At 55.8% G+C, this 13,351-nt stretch overlaps 1 protein-coding gene and 1 pseudogene across 1 annotated transcript in view; one reads left to right on the top strand and one right to left on the bottom strand.

Moving 5' to 3' along the window:
* SART1 (SART1, U4/U6.U5 tri-snRNP-associated protein 1) overlaps nucleotides 1-12,924 on the top strand; it is a 13,325-nt gene extending 401 nt beyond the window's left edge. Inside the window, exons 2-20 of the mRNA XM_015588888.2 lie at nucleotides 1,806-1,882; nucleotides 2,257-2,312; nucleotides 2,877-3,003; nucleotides 3,127-3,232; nucleotides 3,488-3,565; nucleotides 3,697-3,796; nucleotides 3,888-4,030; nucleotides 4,152-4,358; nucleotides 5,003-5,127; nucleotides 5,209-5,345; nucleotides 5,445-5,587; nucleotides 10,033-10,206; nucleotides 10,312-10,422; nucleotides 10,739-10,826; nucleotides 11,453-11,543; nucleotides 11,652-11,787; nucleotides 12,421-12,510; nucleotides 12,614-12,735; nucleotides 12,840-12,924. Of these exons, the coding sequence (XP_015444374.2) occupies nucleotides 1,806-1,882; nucleotides 2,257-2,312; nucleotides 2,877-3,003; nucleotides 3,127-3,232; nucleotides 3,488-3,565; nucleotides 3,697-3,796; nucleotides 3,888-4,030; nucleotides 4,152-4,358; nucleotides 5,003-5,127; nucleotides 5,209-5,345; nucleotides 5,445-5,587; nucleotides 10,033-10,206; nucleotides 10,312-10,422; nucleotides 10,739-10,826; nucleotides 11,453-11,543; nucleotides 11,652-11,787; nucleotides 12,421-12,510; nucleotides 12,614-12,735; nucleotides 12,840-12,858 (2,130 nt within the window). The 3' untranslated portion in view covers nucleotides 12,859-12,924. The remainder of the gene's footprint in view (nucleotides 1-1,805; nucleotides 1,883-2,256; nucleotides 2,313-2,876; nucleotides 3,004-3,126; nucleotides 3,233-3,487; nucleotides 3,566-3,696; nucleotides 3,797-3,887; nucleotides 4,031-4,151; nucleotides 4,359-5,002; nucleotides 5,128-5,208; nucleotides 5,346-5,444; nucleotides 5,588-10,032; nucleotides 10,207-10,311; nucleotides 10,423-10,738; nucleotides 10,827-11,452; nucleotides 11,544-11,651; nucleotides 11,788-12,420; nucleotides 12,511-12,613; nucleotides 12,736-12,839) is intronic.
* Nucleotides 5,601-7,682, bottom strand: LOC112479206 (annotated as a pseudogene).
* Nucleotides 12,925-13,351: the final 427 nt, after the last annotated feature.

Genomic DNA, 13,351 nt, shown 5'->3' with positions numbered 1-13,351 from the left:
GCCAGGCCGGTGAGGGGCGGGGCCTGCGCAGGGGGCGGGCCGGGGGGGTTGTCCCGGGACCCGCGGTCCCGGGTGTGGGGGCAGTATCGGCCCAGCATTCTAGGCCGAGGCACCCCCAGGCCCTCTTCGTCAGCACTTATTTAAGGGTTTCCCTACGGTTACTTGGGATTCAAGGTTGTCATTCTCTAATCTCTGCGAGGGCGGAGGTTCTCTCTGTTTTTCTCAATTGGCTCATCGTAGGTCCTCAATAAGTGCGTGGAGTGATTGAATGAATTAGTGAATGAATGAAGTGGTATCCGTGTGTGCAGAGGCAAGAAAAAACTAAGTGTCGGGCTCACAGTAGAGACATGAGGCAGTAAGACAGGCAGTGGCGCAAACACAGGTGCAAACCCGTTATGAAATTTACACTTCGTCTAGAGGGTGATAGGGAGCCATGGATTTGAGTTGGGAAGTGAATTGATCATATATTGATCAAGAGTAGTCGAGACTGGAGGCCAGGTCAGGGCTGATGGTGGCCTGCACCAAGGCAGCAGCAGTGGGATGGAGAGATGTGGACAGATTGAAGAAAGAAGTGTTTTGGAGGAGGAATTAACACCCTTGGATGAGAGTGGGAAGAAGAAGAAGGAGTCGAAGATGACTCAAATTCTGGCTTGAGCTACTAGTAGGTGGGTAGTGCTGTTATCTACTGAAATGGAGGAGTTTGGAAGAGAAGCAGACTCCTCGGAGAAAATAATTCCGTTTTGGAGAGTGCCGTATTTGATGTGCATGGGGGAAGCCTGGGAGGAACCCAGGTTTAGGCTGGATAGAGCAATTTAGGAGTCACGAGTATTTAGGTGGCAAATGAAGTCCCCTGAGGGAGTAAGAAGCCAGAGTCAGGAGTAGAGCCTGAGAAATGCCAATATTTTAGTAGTGAGTGAAACAAGATACTATCAAAAAGGGAGGAAAACCTTAGAATCATGTGTCATGGGATCTGTGGAAAGGTAGCGCTGTCACAAGAAAGAAATGATCAGCAGTGTCACACACCACAAGAAATCGAGCAAAACCAGAGCTGAAAAGAACCCATTGGTTTTAGAAAATAAAAAAATTGGTTTCTTCACAATTGGAGAGAGCCTGGAGGTGTTGGGACCCAGGGTCCAGGTAGGAATAAAAGGGGAGGAGGTAGGTTGTGGGGTGGGGATGCAGGAAGGCTGAGCATGTGGCGGCAGCTGGTTCAGTGAGCTCCATCTGAGGGTGTCTAGCTTCTTTCTGTTCAGCGAAGTTATTTGCTGTTTGCGAAGTGAGTGGAGGAAGTTTGAAATGCTTCTTTATTTCCGTGTCCCCAACATCCAACACACAGCAAGCACCAATGAATGTGTTTCTTGACACAGTCATACGGCCAACACGGTCCCTGCCCGGTGAGGAGAAACAAACCCAGAAATGACTGACCATGCTGTGGAGTTTGGAGAGAGCAGTTCATTTTGATCAGTAATCGAACAGGACTTCATGAAGGAGGTGGCACTTGATCTTGGCGTTTGGATAGGATTTTGTCAGGCCAGAGAGGGCAGTGCAGGTTGAAAACACGATACATGAAAGTGGAGAGGTAGCAAAGTGAGGGATGCAGAAAGTTAGACTTTTGGGTCGCGAAAGGAAGGCGCCTAGAAGAGGCAGAGTTCTCAGTGACTGGGACTCGGGTAGACGGACTGATGGGTGGGAGACGGCTGCTCTTTTCTAGCATCTCAGCCAGGCCCACATACCGGCGAGGGCTCTCTTCTGCCCTGCAGCTGGAGCCAAGGGGGTGGCTTTTGGGCCCTGTGTTCGGCTCCTAAGCTGTGCTTCTCATTCCAGCTGCCAGCTCCAAAACTAGCTCAGGAGATGCCTCCTCACTCAGCATCGAGGAGACCAAGTAAGTACCAACTTCTTTATGTTTCTGCTTTTTTTTCTGAGTCAGGTGGCTCTGGAGCAGCTGCCTGGGGACGCTTTCACACACTCACGCGTTCTGGTTTAAATCAGAAGTGCCATGTGAATCACATAGGCTAACCATTTAAGTTATAGAAGAGGGCACTAAACCCCAAGAGGAAGGATGGCATTCCGCCAGTTAGGGCCCGGCCAGGCCTAGCGCCGTGCTCCCTGATTTGGAGGCCAGTGCCCTTCCCAGTGCTCTGGGCCGCCGGGCTCAGGCCTTCTAGATGGAACCCCATCCTGTTTTCACCCCGTCTTTCCAGAAATGCATGCCCGTTTCTTTGACAGCTCTTAACACTTTGTATCTCTTACTTTCAGTAAACTCCGGGCAAAGCTGGGGCTGAAACCCTTGGAGGTCAATGCCGTCAAGAAGGGTGAGTATGGGGCTGAGGATGAGGGCGAGGGAGGGCACATGAAGAGGTCACTAAAGAAAGTGGGGTTAGAGCACAGGTTCAGCACCAGTTAACAGGCATGCGTGTGTGCATATATGTGTGCGTGTGCGTATGTGAGTGTGTGCACGCGCGCATGCACACCACGCATTCACCCCCAGGCATGGCGCTCCTCCTTTCGGTCATAGTGGGGATCTGACAGCGAGCTCATTCTTTAAGTTTGAACATTGAGCATTGCTCCTCTGGCTGTCAGGTAGCATTAGGTGGGCTGAGAGATGCGCACCGTCGCTACAAACCGATCGGGGCTGTGCGGGTGTTAGTTATCCTTTCAGCATGATTTGAGACTTTGGAAGGCATGGAGGGTCCCGTTATGCTTTTGGGGTGACATGAGGGTGTGGGAATAAAGTGGGCGTAGGGAGCTGAAGGATCCTTCCTCCCTCTCCTGGCCCCATCTGGCCCCCTGAGCTGGAAGGGGGCAGGGCGAGTGGCTCCCTCCTTTCCCCACCAGCCATGGGCAGGCATAGCCTCACGTCTGGGCCCTCCTTCCAGAGGCGGGCACCAAGGAGGAGCCCGTGGCAGCCGAAGTCATCAACCCCATGGCCTTGCGACAGCGAGAGGAGCTGCGAGAGAAGCTGGCGGCGGCCAAAGAAAAGCGCCTCCTGAATCAAAAGCTGGGGTGAGGGGGTCCCATCCAGGGTGGGCAAGGGAAGGGCCTGAGGAGGCTGCCAGGGAGCTCTGGAGTCGGGATGGGGGGAGCAGGAGCTGGGCTCCCCAGAGGGTCACTTTATTTCCTCTTCAGGAAGATAAAGACCCTGGGGGAGGACGACCCCTGGCTGGACGACACTGCGGCCTGGATCGAGAGGAGCCGGCAGCTTCAGAAGGAAAAAGACTTGGCAGAGAAAAGGGTGAGGACCTGTGGGGGGTGCTTGCTCAGTGCCTCTGCTGCCTTGACTGGCGGGTGAGGCTGGAGTCTGACCCCTGGGAGGTGAGGCTGGGCTCAGAGAGGTAGCAGGTCCGTGGTCAGTGGCATCTGCTTTGGATTCTCAGAGGCTCGCCTGCAAGGCCTGCCCTTTTTGCACTCCCATTTTATAAAGCCCCGCGTGTCTTCTGGTGATCCTGAATGGCCTGAGGTTGTAGGTCACCCCGCTCCTGTCCCATAGGCCAAGCTGCTGGAGGAGATGGACCAAGAGTTCGGTGTCAGCACTCTGGTGGAAGAGGAGTTCGGGCAGAGGCGGCAGGTGACGCTGCTGTGGCAGAGGGCGCTGAGGGTGCGGGGGAGGGGGTGGCACTGCTGTCCATGGTGCTGGGATCCCAGGGCTTGGAGGGGTCAGGGCTCCTGGCTTGGCTGGACCTTCCGCCTCCCTTCCAGGACCTGTACAGTGCACGGGACTTGCAGGGCCTCACCGTGGAGCATGCCATTGACTCCTTCCGGGAAGGGGAGACTGTGATCCTCACGCTCAGGGACAAAGGTGGGTTGGGCTGGAGTCCACTGGTTGGGGGCACAGGTCCTGCCAAGTTGAGGGCAAGTGTGGATGGCTGCTCCCTCTGCCCTGTCCCCAGGTGTGCTGCAGGAGGAGGAGGACGTCTTGGTGAACGTGAACCTGGTGGATAAGGAGCGGGCAGAGAAAAACGTGGAGCTGAGGAAGAAAAAGCCTGACTATCTGCCCTATGCGGAGGACGAGAGCGTGGATGACTTGGCACAGGCAGGCCGACCGCGTGGGGGCTGCGGCCGAGAACGTCGGCCATGGGGACTGTGAGGAATTGGTGGCTCTGTGGCTTTTGGGGAGCCAGGCTGGGTCCCAACTTGTACCTCTTCCCTTGCAGCAAAAACCCCGCTCTATCCTGTCCAAGTACGATGAGGAGCTCGAGGGCGAGCGGCCGCACTCCTTCCGTTTGGACCAGGGCGGCATGGCCGACGGCCTTCGGGAACGCGAGCTGGAAGAGATCCGGACCAAGCTGCGGCTGCAAGCCCAGTCCCTGAGCACGGCGGGGCCCCGGCTCGCCTCCGAGTACCTCACGCCCGAGGAGATGGTGAGCCCCGCAGCCACTGCCCGCACCTCGGGGCTCACGTGCTGCCAGAACGAGCTGAGGAGGGAGGTCCAGTGTGCGTTCGGTGCTTGGTGCTCCACGAGGCGCGGTGGTCGGCAGGCCTGGGGGGTGCTTCGGGGAGGCGGCGAGTTCATGTTCAGCTCTGCCACGTAGCCAGCTCGTGCCTCGGGCGAGTCATTTAACTGTGAGCCTGAGGTGCCTCATCTGAAATGAGGTCGGCGGGAGCCACCTCTTGAGGCCATGGCAAGGATTACTGATGATTCGGTAAGTGGTGATCCACAGCCAGATGTGGATTTTGCCTGTGGGGTGACTGCGAATGCAGAGGTGGACAGCTGGCTCAGAAGATTGCTCGGTTAAGTGGTTAAGAGCAAGACTCTGGGGCCAAACTACCGAGGTTGACACTCCTGGGTCTCGCATGTAGGAGCCGGGTGACCTTGAGCAAGGTACTTAATCTCTCTGCCTCAGTTTTCCTCCTCACACAGGATGATAGCCACTCGCACCTTGCGTCTGGTCCACGTGTGTGAAGTGGTTGGGACAGCGGCTGGCAGAGGAACGCTACAGAAGCGTTTATTCTCGTGGGCTGTGGCTGCTCTCCTTCCCCCTCTCACGTCTCTCTCTTCCCTTAGATAACCTTTAAAAAGACCAAACGGAGGGTGAAGAAAATCCGCAAGAAGGAGAAGGAGGTGGTAGTGCGGGCCGATGACCTGCTGCCTCTTGGAGACCAGACTCAAGATGGAGACTTTGGTTCCAGGTGGGCTTGGACACGGGGGTGGGGTATGGGGCTGGGCCGGCCCAGAGGCTGATGCTCAGTGCAGAGGCCTTTTCCCACCAGATTGCGGGGCCGGGGTCGGCGCCAAGTTCCTGAGGCAGACGAGGAGGCCCAGGAGGAGGACGAGGAGAAGGAACCCGTTCCTCAGCCACCCCAGTCAGATGACACTCGAGTGGAGAACATGGACATCAGTGACGAGGGTAAGGGGACCCCAGCCAACTGAGAGTGGGCAGAGGGGCAGGGACGAGAGCCCAGGGTCCAGAAGGAGGCTCTGAGCAGGCGTCCCCTGTTTCCACCAGAGGAGGGCGGAGCATCGCCATCTGGGTCCCCAGAGGCGCTGGAGGAGGACGAGGCAGAGCTGGAGCTGCAGAAGCAGCTGGAGAAGGGGCGCCGGCTGCGGCAGCTGCAGCAGCTGCAGCAGCTGCGAGACAGCGGTGAGAAGGTAAGGGGCCCTTGAGGCTGGGTTGGGCGCAGGTGGTTGTTGGTCTCAGGCTGAGTGACAGGTGTGTCTGTGGTGACCTGTTCTGACGAGCACATGACATGGGCCGTTGTAGGCAGCACCCACATTATGATCTCAACTTCTTTTTTGTTTAATGTCACGTATTAGTAAATTTCTAGATTTCTGCAGCGTTTTCACTGTGAGATGCTTTAGTAGTCGGATGCTTCTCTCTCTCGTTTTCTGTGCATGTGCGTCGCGTGCCTGCTGTGAGTAAGGAGTTAACCTGGGGGCTCAGGGTCCCTGGTGAACAGGACAGCCAAGGGGCCCTGTGCCTATGGAGCTGACTTTCTGGTTGAGGCTGGGGGAGAAGTAGCAGTGAACACGGGCAGACTAATTTCTGACAGTGATTAGAGCCGGACAGAGCAAACAGGATGAGAGAGTAACTGGAGGGCTGGAGTCTTAACGCAGGTGTTCGGGGCCGACCTTTCGGGGCTACGTTCGAGCTGAGACTTGAGTAACACAGAGGAGCCATTGTTGCAGATTCGAGTGGAGGTGGGCGGACTGGGTAGGGTGGAAGGGACCGGACAGCAGATGTCCTTTGGAGCAGTGACCTTGGAATGCCTGAGGACCAGGCAGGCTGGCGCAGAAAGAGGGCGCGGTGGTGTGAGCCAAGGCGGAGAGGTCAGTGGGCCCTCGAGGCCGTGACCGTCACTGACCCTCACGGGGCACTGACATGAGCCGGGCGCTGCTTAAGTGGTTTGTGTGTTAATTCCTCTGATCCTCACAGCAGCACCCTCTGAGGAAGGTTCTTTCTCGCCGTTTTACAGGGGAGGAAACAGGCACTGGGCAAGTTGCCTTAGTTGACATGATTAGCAGGTGGCAGAGATGGGGTTCAAACCGCTTGACTCCAGAGTCCACGTTTTTAACCGTATACCTGCCACCCCGGAGAGAGCGGGGCTGGCGCAGTGAACCCAGGCTGCCCTCCATGGGCACAGAGGAGAGGCGGGGGGCTCCCGCAGAGGTAGGAAGAAAGCCACAGGAGTGACATGTCACTGAAGCAAGAGGGGGTCTGAGAAGAGGTAGTCGGAGTGTCCTGACACTGCCCGGAGGTGGTCAGATGTGGCACAACCGAGACCATTCCAGTGGATTCGAGAAGAGAATTGGGAAGAGCCGGGAGTCAAAGTGAGGGCTGCAACTAGGGCAGGAGTGGACAGACTTTCTTTAAAGGGCCAGAGAGTAAATATTTGAAGCTCATGGTCTCAGTGCTCCACTTCTGTAGCGAAAGCAGCTGCAGATAGCATATGTGTGAAGGGACATGGCTGCGTTCCAAAGTTTATAAGAGCAGGTGGTGGCCCATCGTTAGCCCTCCCTGCTCTAAAGAGGGTTAGGGAAATGGGACAGTAGCTGAAGGGGCTGTAAGTTGAGAGAAGTTTTTTTTTTTTTTTAAGGATAAAATTAATATTTTATTCTCATTCGTAACCAGATGGGCGTTGAGTATAGTCTTTCCTTTTTGTAAGTTAAAACAATTACAAGATTTAAAGAGCCGATGGCTGGTTATGTTTTCAGAATAATTAGATTAATTCATTGATGGTGGATTCAAGTTTTTCCTTATTAGCTCCAGAGAATTCGCCCACCTTTTGTCCATTCTTAAAAAACTGGAAAGTTGGTATGCATTTGTCTTCACATTCTGAAGCAACATCCTGACAGTCATCCACATCTACTTAAAGGAACACCACGTTGGAATACTTTTCAGAGAGAGAATGAAAAAAAGGCTTGATCATTTTGCAAGGGAAGCTTTTTGTACTTAATGGTTTATAGCATTAATATTTTAAAATTATATCCAAGAATCATAGAGTTTATGGCCGAAAGAATCGTAAAGGTTATGAAGCCCAGTGGTTCCCAGCCCGGCCGTACGTTGGAATCACAGAAGAAGTTGTTTAAACATACATGAGCCACACCCCACACCATTTACATACAGAAAAGTTGAAAGAATATTACAGTGAATACCTTTATACCTGTTATATTCAGTAATTGTAAACATTCATCACAGTCCTTTCTGCGTCTCTTTTTCGATCCACTGGAGGTACGTCGCAGACATTGTGACACCTAACCCTTAAGTACTTCGGTGGGCATCTGTAAAAACAAAGACGTTCCCCTTCATAGCCACATTGCCTTAAAAATTCCATAAATGCTGTAAAATAGCCAGTCCGTATAGCAAAATTTCCCAGTTATCTTCTTAAATGTCTTTTTAGTTTTTTTCCAGTGTCCAACCGAGTTTCACACCCTCAAAGGAATGTTTTTAGGTGCTGGAGATTCTGGAGTGTTTGGTGCCAATCTGGGAGAGAGAAATTCGTGATGGAATAGGAGAAGGAAGGAGTTATTTTCAGGAGGAAATCCTGAAGGAGCGGGCAGGGATGGGACCGAGAGTGCACATGGGGGTGGTCTTTGACACCAAGCAGGTCATGTCGTCATTTACTTCAGGAGGGAGGGCAAGGGAGGAGACAGCACGTGCAGGTAACTGGCTGGGGGTTAGTTGCAGGAGCTGCCATCTGATTGTCTTCATTGAGGAGGTGGCAGAGGTGGCAGGGTCAGGGTGGACGTGGGGGTTTGAGGAGCGGTGGGACATTGGAGAGCGGAGGTCAGACACAGCCAGGGAAGAGGGGAGGCACTGCTGGCTGCTCACCGGGGACCGGCAGGGGCTTTCCATTGGCAGTAAGTGGTTGTGAATTTAAAGTGGTGGTCAGCACATTAATGGGTTTCTTTAGCTCATTCAGCTACTCAGTGTGGTCAGCTGAGTAGACAGTGGTTGGGATTAATCAAAATTGGGTTTCGAGGGAGAGGCGGGTGTCAAGAACATATGAAGAATAAAAATCGACAAAACAGGCATAGGCAGAAGACCCGAGTAGGCATTTCACAGAAATGGAAGGATAAATGGCCAACGAAATACCCAGTGAGGTGCAGCTCCATCAGTGATCAGGGAAAAGTGAACTAAAACAATGATATACCAGGTCACACCCACACTGTGCGGCAAAAATTGTCAAGGTCTGACAATATGGAATATAAGCGAGGATGTGGAGCAGCCAAAATTCTTATATGCTTTTCATGGACGTAGGAGTCTAATCAGATTGGGAGGACATCGACGTATTATAGAGTGAAAGTGTGTGTGTGCCTGACGGCCCAGCAGTCCCCACCCCCGAGCATGTGCTCCGGAGGAACACTTGCCCACATGCATAGGAAACAAGCATCAGATTGCATGTGGCCGTATTACGTGTGAGCAGAAACAGTGCATCCTCGGCGCACTGGATATCTAGATTGGGGAGCGGTAGCCTCATCATGAAAGATGGTGAAAAGCTAACGCACTGCAGCCACTCATGTCAAGAATAATTTAAAAAATATTTTTTTAAAAAAGGAAGTCATTGAATTAGTATGATTCAGATTACGTAATGTCGAAAGACTGCACAACAAAACAACGCTGTTTGTGGATCAGGTCTTGTGTGATGAAACTAAAGAAAAGCCAGTGAATCACGACCGCAGATCCGGGGCCTGAAGGGGTATTAGTACCCAGCCCGGGCGACGGGTTCGCGGGTGTTTGTTTAGTGATTGTTTTTAATACGTATATGTGTGTTTGATACAACCCTTTTATGTTTATGATGACATTCATAAAAATATGGCAGGAAGGGGTACGGAAGTGGATGCGGTGACTAGAAACTTCTTTAAGGAGATTGCTGTCGGTGACAGAGCAGTGGGGCTGTGGGGTCAAGGATTTTGTAAAAAAAGGGGCAATCCCAGATAATCCTGGTGTGCTGACGGCCGTGACGCAATGAAGGGGACAGTGGGTGCAGTTGGGGGGATAATGTCAGGAGCTGAGTTCTCCAGGACTTCAGAGCCATGCCCGGTAGGAGGGTGGCCTGAGGTAAGAGTCGAGCCGGGGAAGGCAGGAGGCGCGAGTGGCTGAGGAACTCAGTGCTAGAAGCCCGTGGAAGTTCCACCGGGCCCCTATGGCCTCAGGGAAGGGATTTTAGAAGTGAAGTTTACACTGAGTTCTAAAATAGCTGTTTGCCAGGTGAAGAGTGGGTGGCAGGGGAGTGACAAGAGGCCCTGGTGTGTTCCAGGTCCTGGAGGAAATTGTGCAAGGTCAAGGTCATGAGTTAGGGGCTTTGGAGAAGGGCCGGCAGGAGCCTGGTCATGAAGAGCCATGTAGGGTTTTGGATGTGGATTCAGAGGGCAGTAGGGAGCCATTCCATTGCTGGCTTTGAAGCAGAGGAGTGACCTAGTGAGGTGGGTGCAGGCGCAGAGTGGAGCGCGGACCAAGGACGGGGAGGACATAGAGCCGTCAGCCAGTGGGAGTGGCTCGTCTTTCTGCCACCAGGGAGGATCTTGGGGTCCTGGGTCTCAACGGCACCTCCCCAGAAACTTCTGGGTTTGCCCACAGCTGCTCCCTCCTCCAGGTGGTGGAGATCGTGAAGAAGCTGGAGTCCCGCCAGCGGGGCTGGGAGGAGGATGAGGACCCGGAGCGGAAAGGTGCCATCGTGTTCAATGCCACGTCCGAGTTCTGCCGCACCCTGGGCGAGATCCCCACCTACGGGCTAGCCGGCAACCGGGAGGAGCAGGAGGAGCTCATGGTGGGTCCCCAGCAGTGTCAGCCCTGCCAGTCCTCAGTGATGAGCCCCTGTCCGCATGGGGCAGCTGGCTGGGGGCACCTGGGCTGATGCCGGTCTGCCCTCCAGGACTTCGAACGGGATGAGGAGCGCTCGGCCAATGGCGGCTCTGAATCTGATGGAGAGGAGAACATCGGCTGGAGCACAGTCAACCTGGATGAAGAGAAGCAGCACCAGGATGTGAGGAGGGGGAGCAGCGAGACTGGGGTGGGAGGCTAGAAGAGCCTGGCTCCAGCCCCAGCTGTCCCCCGTCCTGCTTCTGGGACCTTGGGCCAGTTACTCCAAGTCTCAGAGCCTCAGTCTCCTCACCCATAAATGGTGCCTGTAAATCTCTTAGGGTTATTGTGAAGGTTAAACGAGGCATCTCGGTGCACAGGGCCCGGGGCGTGGAAAGGACAGCGGGCATGTGTGGTGGGGGTGACCGGTGGGGAAGCGGGGCGAGAAGAGCCTGTGTGGCCTGCTCACCCGGTTCCTCACCACCGTGTGCCGCCCCCAGTTCTCTGCCTCCTCCACCACCATCCTGGACGAGGAGCCCATCGTGAACAGAGGGCTGGCAGCTGCCCTGCTCCTGTGTCAGAACAAAGGTAAGGGGCTCGGGCCACTGTGAGCCTCGGCCGGGCTGGGTGCTGTGACAGCCAGGTGCCGGCATGGCTGCCCTGCTCCTGTGTCAGAACAAAGGTAAGGGGTTCGGGCCACTGTGAGCCTCGGCCGGGCTGGGTACTGTGACAGCCAGGTGCTTTCTCTGGTCCCCTCTGTCTCCCTCATTGCCAGTGCTGTGAGCTGCTCCCCAGACCACTCCTGCACCTGGCGTGGGGCAGTCGCAGTAGCTTCTGGCTTTCTGCTCTGCGTCACACCATGTTTGATGGCTTTGCTCACATATCCCCCTATGAAGCACCTTTCATCCCTGAAGGCTCATTGTCTCCTCTGGGGAGGAGTGGGGGGACTTGAAGCAGTCCAGGCTGTAGCACAGAGACCGTGGCACTAGGTAGGGTCCCAACTCTGCCGTTTCCTTGGTCGGCGGCCCTGGACAAGGCTTGATGACTCTGGGTCCATTTCCTTCGTCTACAAAATGGGCTCATGTCTTGACTCTCACAGCACGGCTGTGAAGGTACCACAGTGCGCGCTGTGCAGTTGAGGGCGTCAGGCCTGTCCTGGGGCTGTGCCCCTCTGACGGGGTGGGCAGCCTGGGATCTCACCACCCCCTTCTCAGGGCTGCTGGAGACCACGGTGCAGAAGGTGGCTCGGGTAAAGGCGCCCAACAAGTCCCTGCCGTCAGCCGTGTACTGCATTGAGGACAAGATGTGAGTGTGGCGGGCGGAGGCTCGGGGGCTGGTTCCAACTCTGGACTCCCAGGAACCCAGGCAGGGTGGGTAGTGGCTGGCCCTGAGGTCCCGTCTGTCTCGGGCCAGGGCCATCGATGACAAGTACAGCCGGCGGGAGGAGTACCGGGGCTTCACCCAGGACTTCAAGGAGAAGGATGGCTACAAGCCTGATGTTAAGATCGAGTATGTGGACGAGACGGGCCGGAAGCTCACACCCAAGGAGGTGAGGGGGCCTCCGAACGGGGCCACGGGGGCAGAGCTGCACCTCGGTCTCGGCTGCCTAGCTCCTGGCTGGGGGGACTGGAGAAGTGTCACAAGTGCTGGGCCTTGGTCTCTGTTTCTCTGGGGGGACAGAGCAGTTCCCCTCACAGGCCTGGCGGCAGGATCAGACAGGTGCCTCGGTGCCTTTGCCCACCTGCCCTTAGTGGCTCAACCTGCCCTCAGGGCCACCGTTCTGGCGGGCAGTGTCCAGGCTGTGGACTGACTCCTGTGCTCTCACAGACACCCTAGGTCAGGCTGGCGGCCCTGGCCTGACTCTCCAGCCCTATCGCTGCCTCCCTCCCCCAGCCCACCAGCGCTCCCCGCTGCGCTCTCCCTGGGTTTGCTGCCCTGCCCCTCTGCCCTAGGTCACCTGGTCTAGCCTCGGCCCAGCAGGTCTCACTCCAGGGCCTGAGCGCCCCCAGCGCAGCACGTCCCTCTCCTGAGCCTGTCTCCCCCACCTGGGGGCCCCGCAAGGCACCCTTCCCCCATCCTCTTTCCATCACCACGGGCCCAGCACTGGGTAGGGTGAGTCACCACTCCTCCCCTGCCTTGTGGGACACGAGTGCTCTAACGCCTTCCTGCCCTGTGTCCCCAGGCTTTCCGGCAGCTGTCCCACCGCTTCCACGGGAAGGGCTCAGGCAAGATGAAGACTGAGCGGCGGATGAAGAAGCTGGACGAGGAGGCGGTGGGTGGCTGGCGGGGACGTGGGGTGGCCTCCCCTCTGTTGGTGCTAGGGGGCTGGCGCTGGGGCCTGCTTCTGCCCAGTGCTGACTGGCCACTGCCCACAGCTCCTGAAGAAGATGAGCTCCAGCGACACGCCCCTGGGCACCGTGGCCCTGCTCCAGGAGAAGCAGAAGGCCCAGAAGACGCCCTACATCGTGCTCAGTGGCAGCGGCAAGAGCATGAACGCGTACGTGAGGGGCGGGTGGCGTACGTGAGGGGTGGGTGGCAGGCGCCGCGTGGGGGTGGGGGACTGCCCCTCTCTGCGGCCTCACGCCTGTCTTCTCTCTGCAGGAACACCATCACCAAGTGAAGCCGGCCTCCCTTCCCATCCCCTCCCCAACTTTAATATTAAATAAAGTTCCCTCCTTATTTTTTCCTCCCTGGTCGTGGTGCAGATTCCAGGGTCAGACCTGGGAGGAAAGGCAGGCGGTGTTGGGAGAAGCATCAGCGCCGCCGCCCTCAGGTCATGGTCAGCTCTGCGACCTCAGCCAAGTCACTGCACTTCTCTGAGCCTCTTTGCCATCATTCATTTATTCACCTAGAATTCAGAGGTGAGCAAGACCCTCAGAGGTGGCTTAGAGTCTGGTCTCTGCTAGGTGAGACCTCATCATCAGATGAGACGAATAACTAAATGAGATGAAGGGGGAGAACTAGCCTGGATCCTCTCAGATGGTCTTCCACCCACACCCTGGGCCACAGCCAACCAAAGAAGCCGGCTCGTTTATTTTCTCAGCTGGCCTCCCCCCACCACTCCTGGCATGGTAGCACAGGTCCTGGCTGACCGTCGAAGGTCACAGTTTATC

This window comes from Pteropus alecto, unplaced genomic scaffold (genome assembly GCF_000325575.1).
Source record: "Pteropus alecto unplaced genomic scaffold, ASM32557v1 scaffold43, whole genome shotgun sequence".
In the NCBI taxonomy this organism is placed as follows: Eukaryota; Metazoa; Chordata; class Mammalia; order Chiroptera; family Pteropodidae; genus Pteropus; species Pteropus alecto.
The sequence above is the reverse complement of the archived record's forward strand: the minus strand, read 5'-3'. Positions and strand labels throughout refer to the sequence as shown.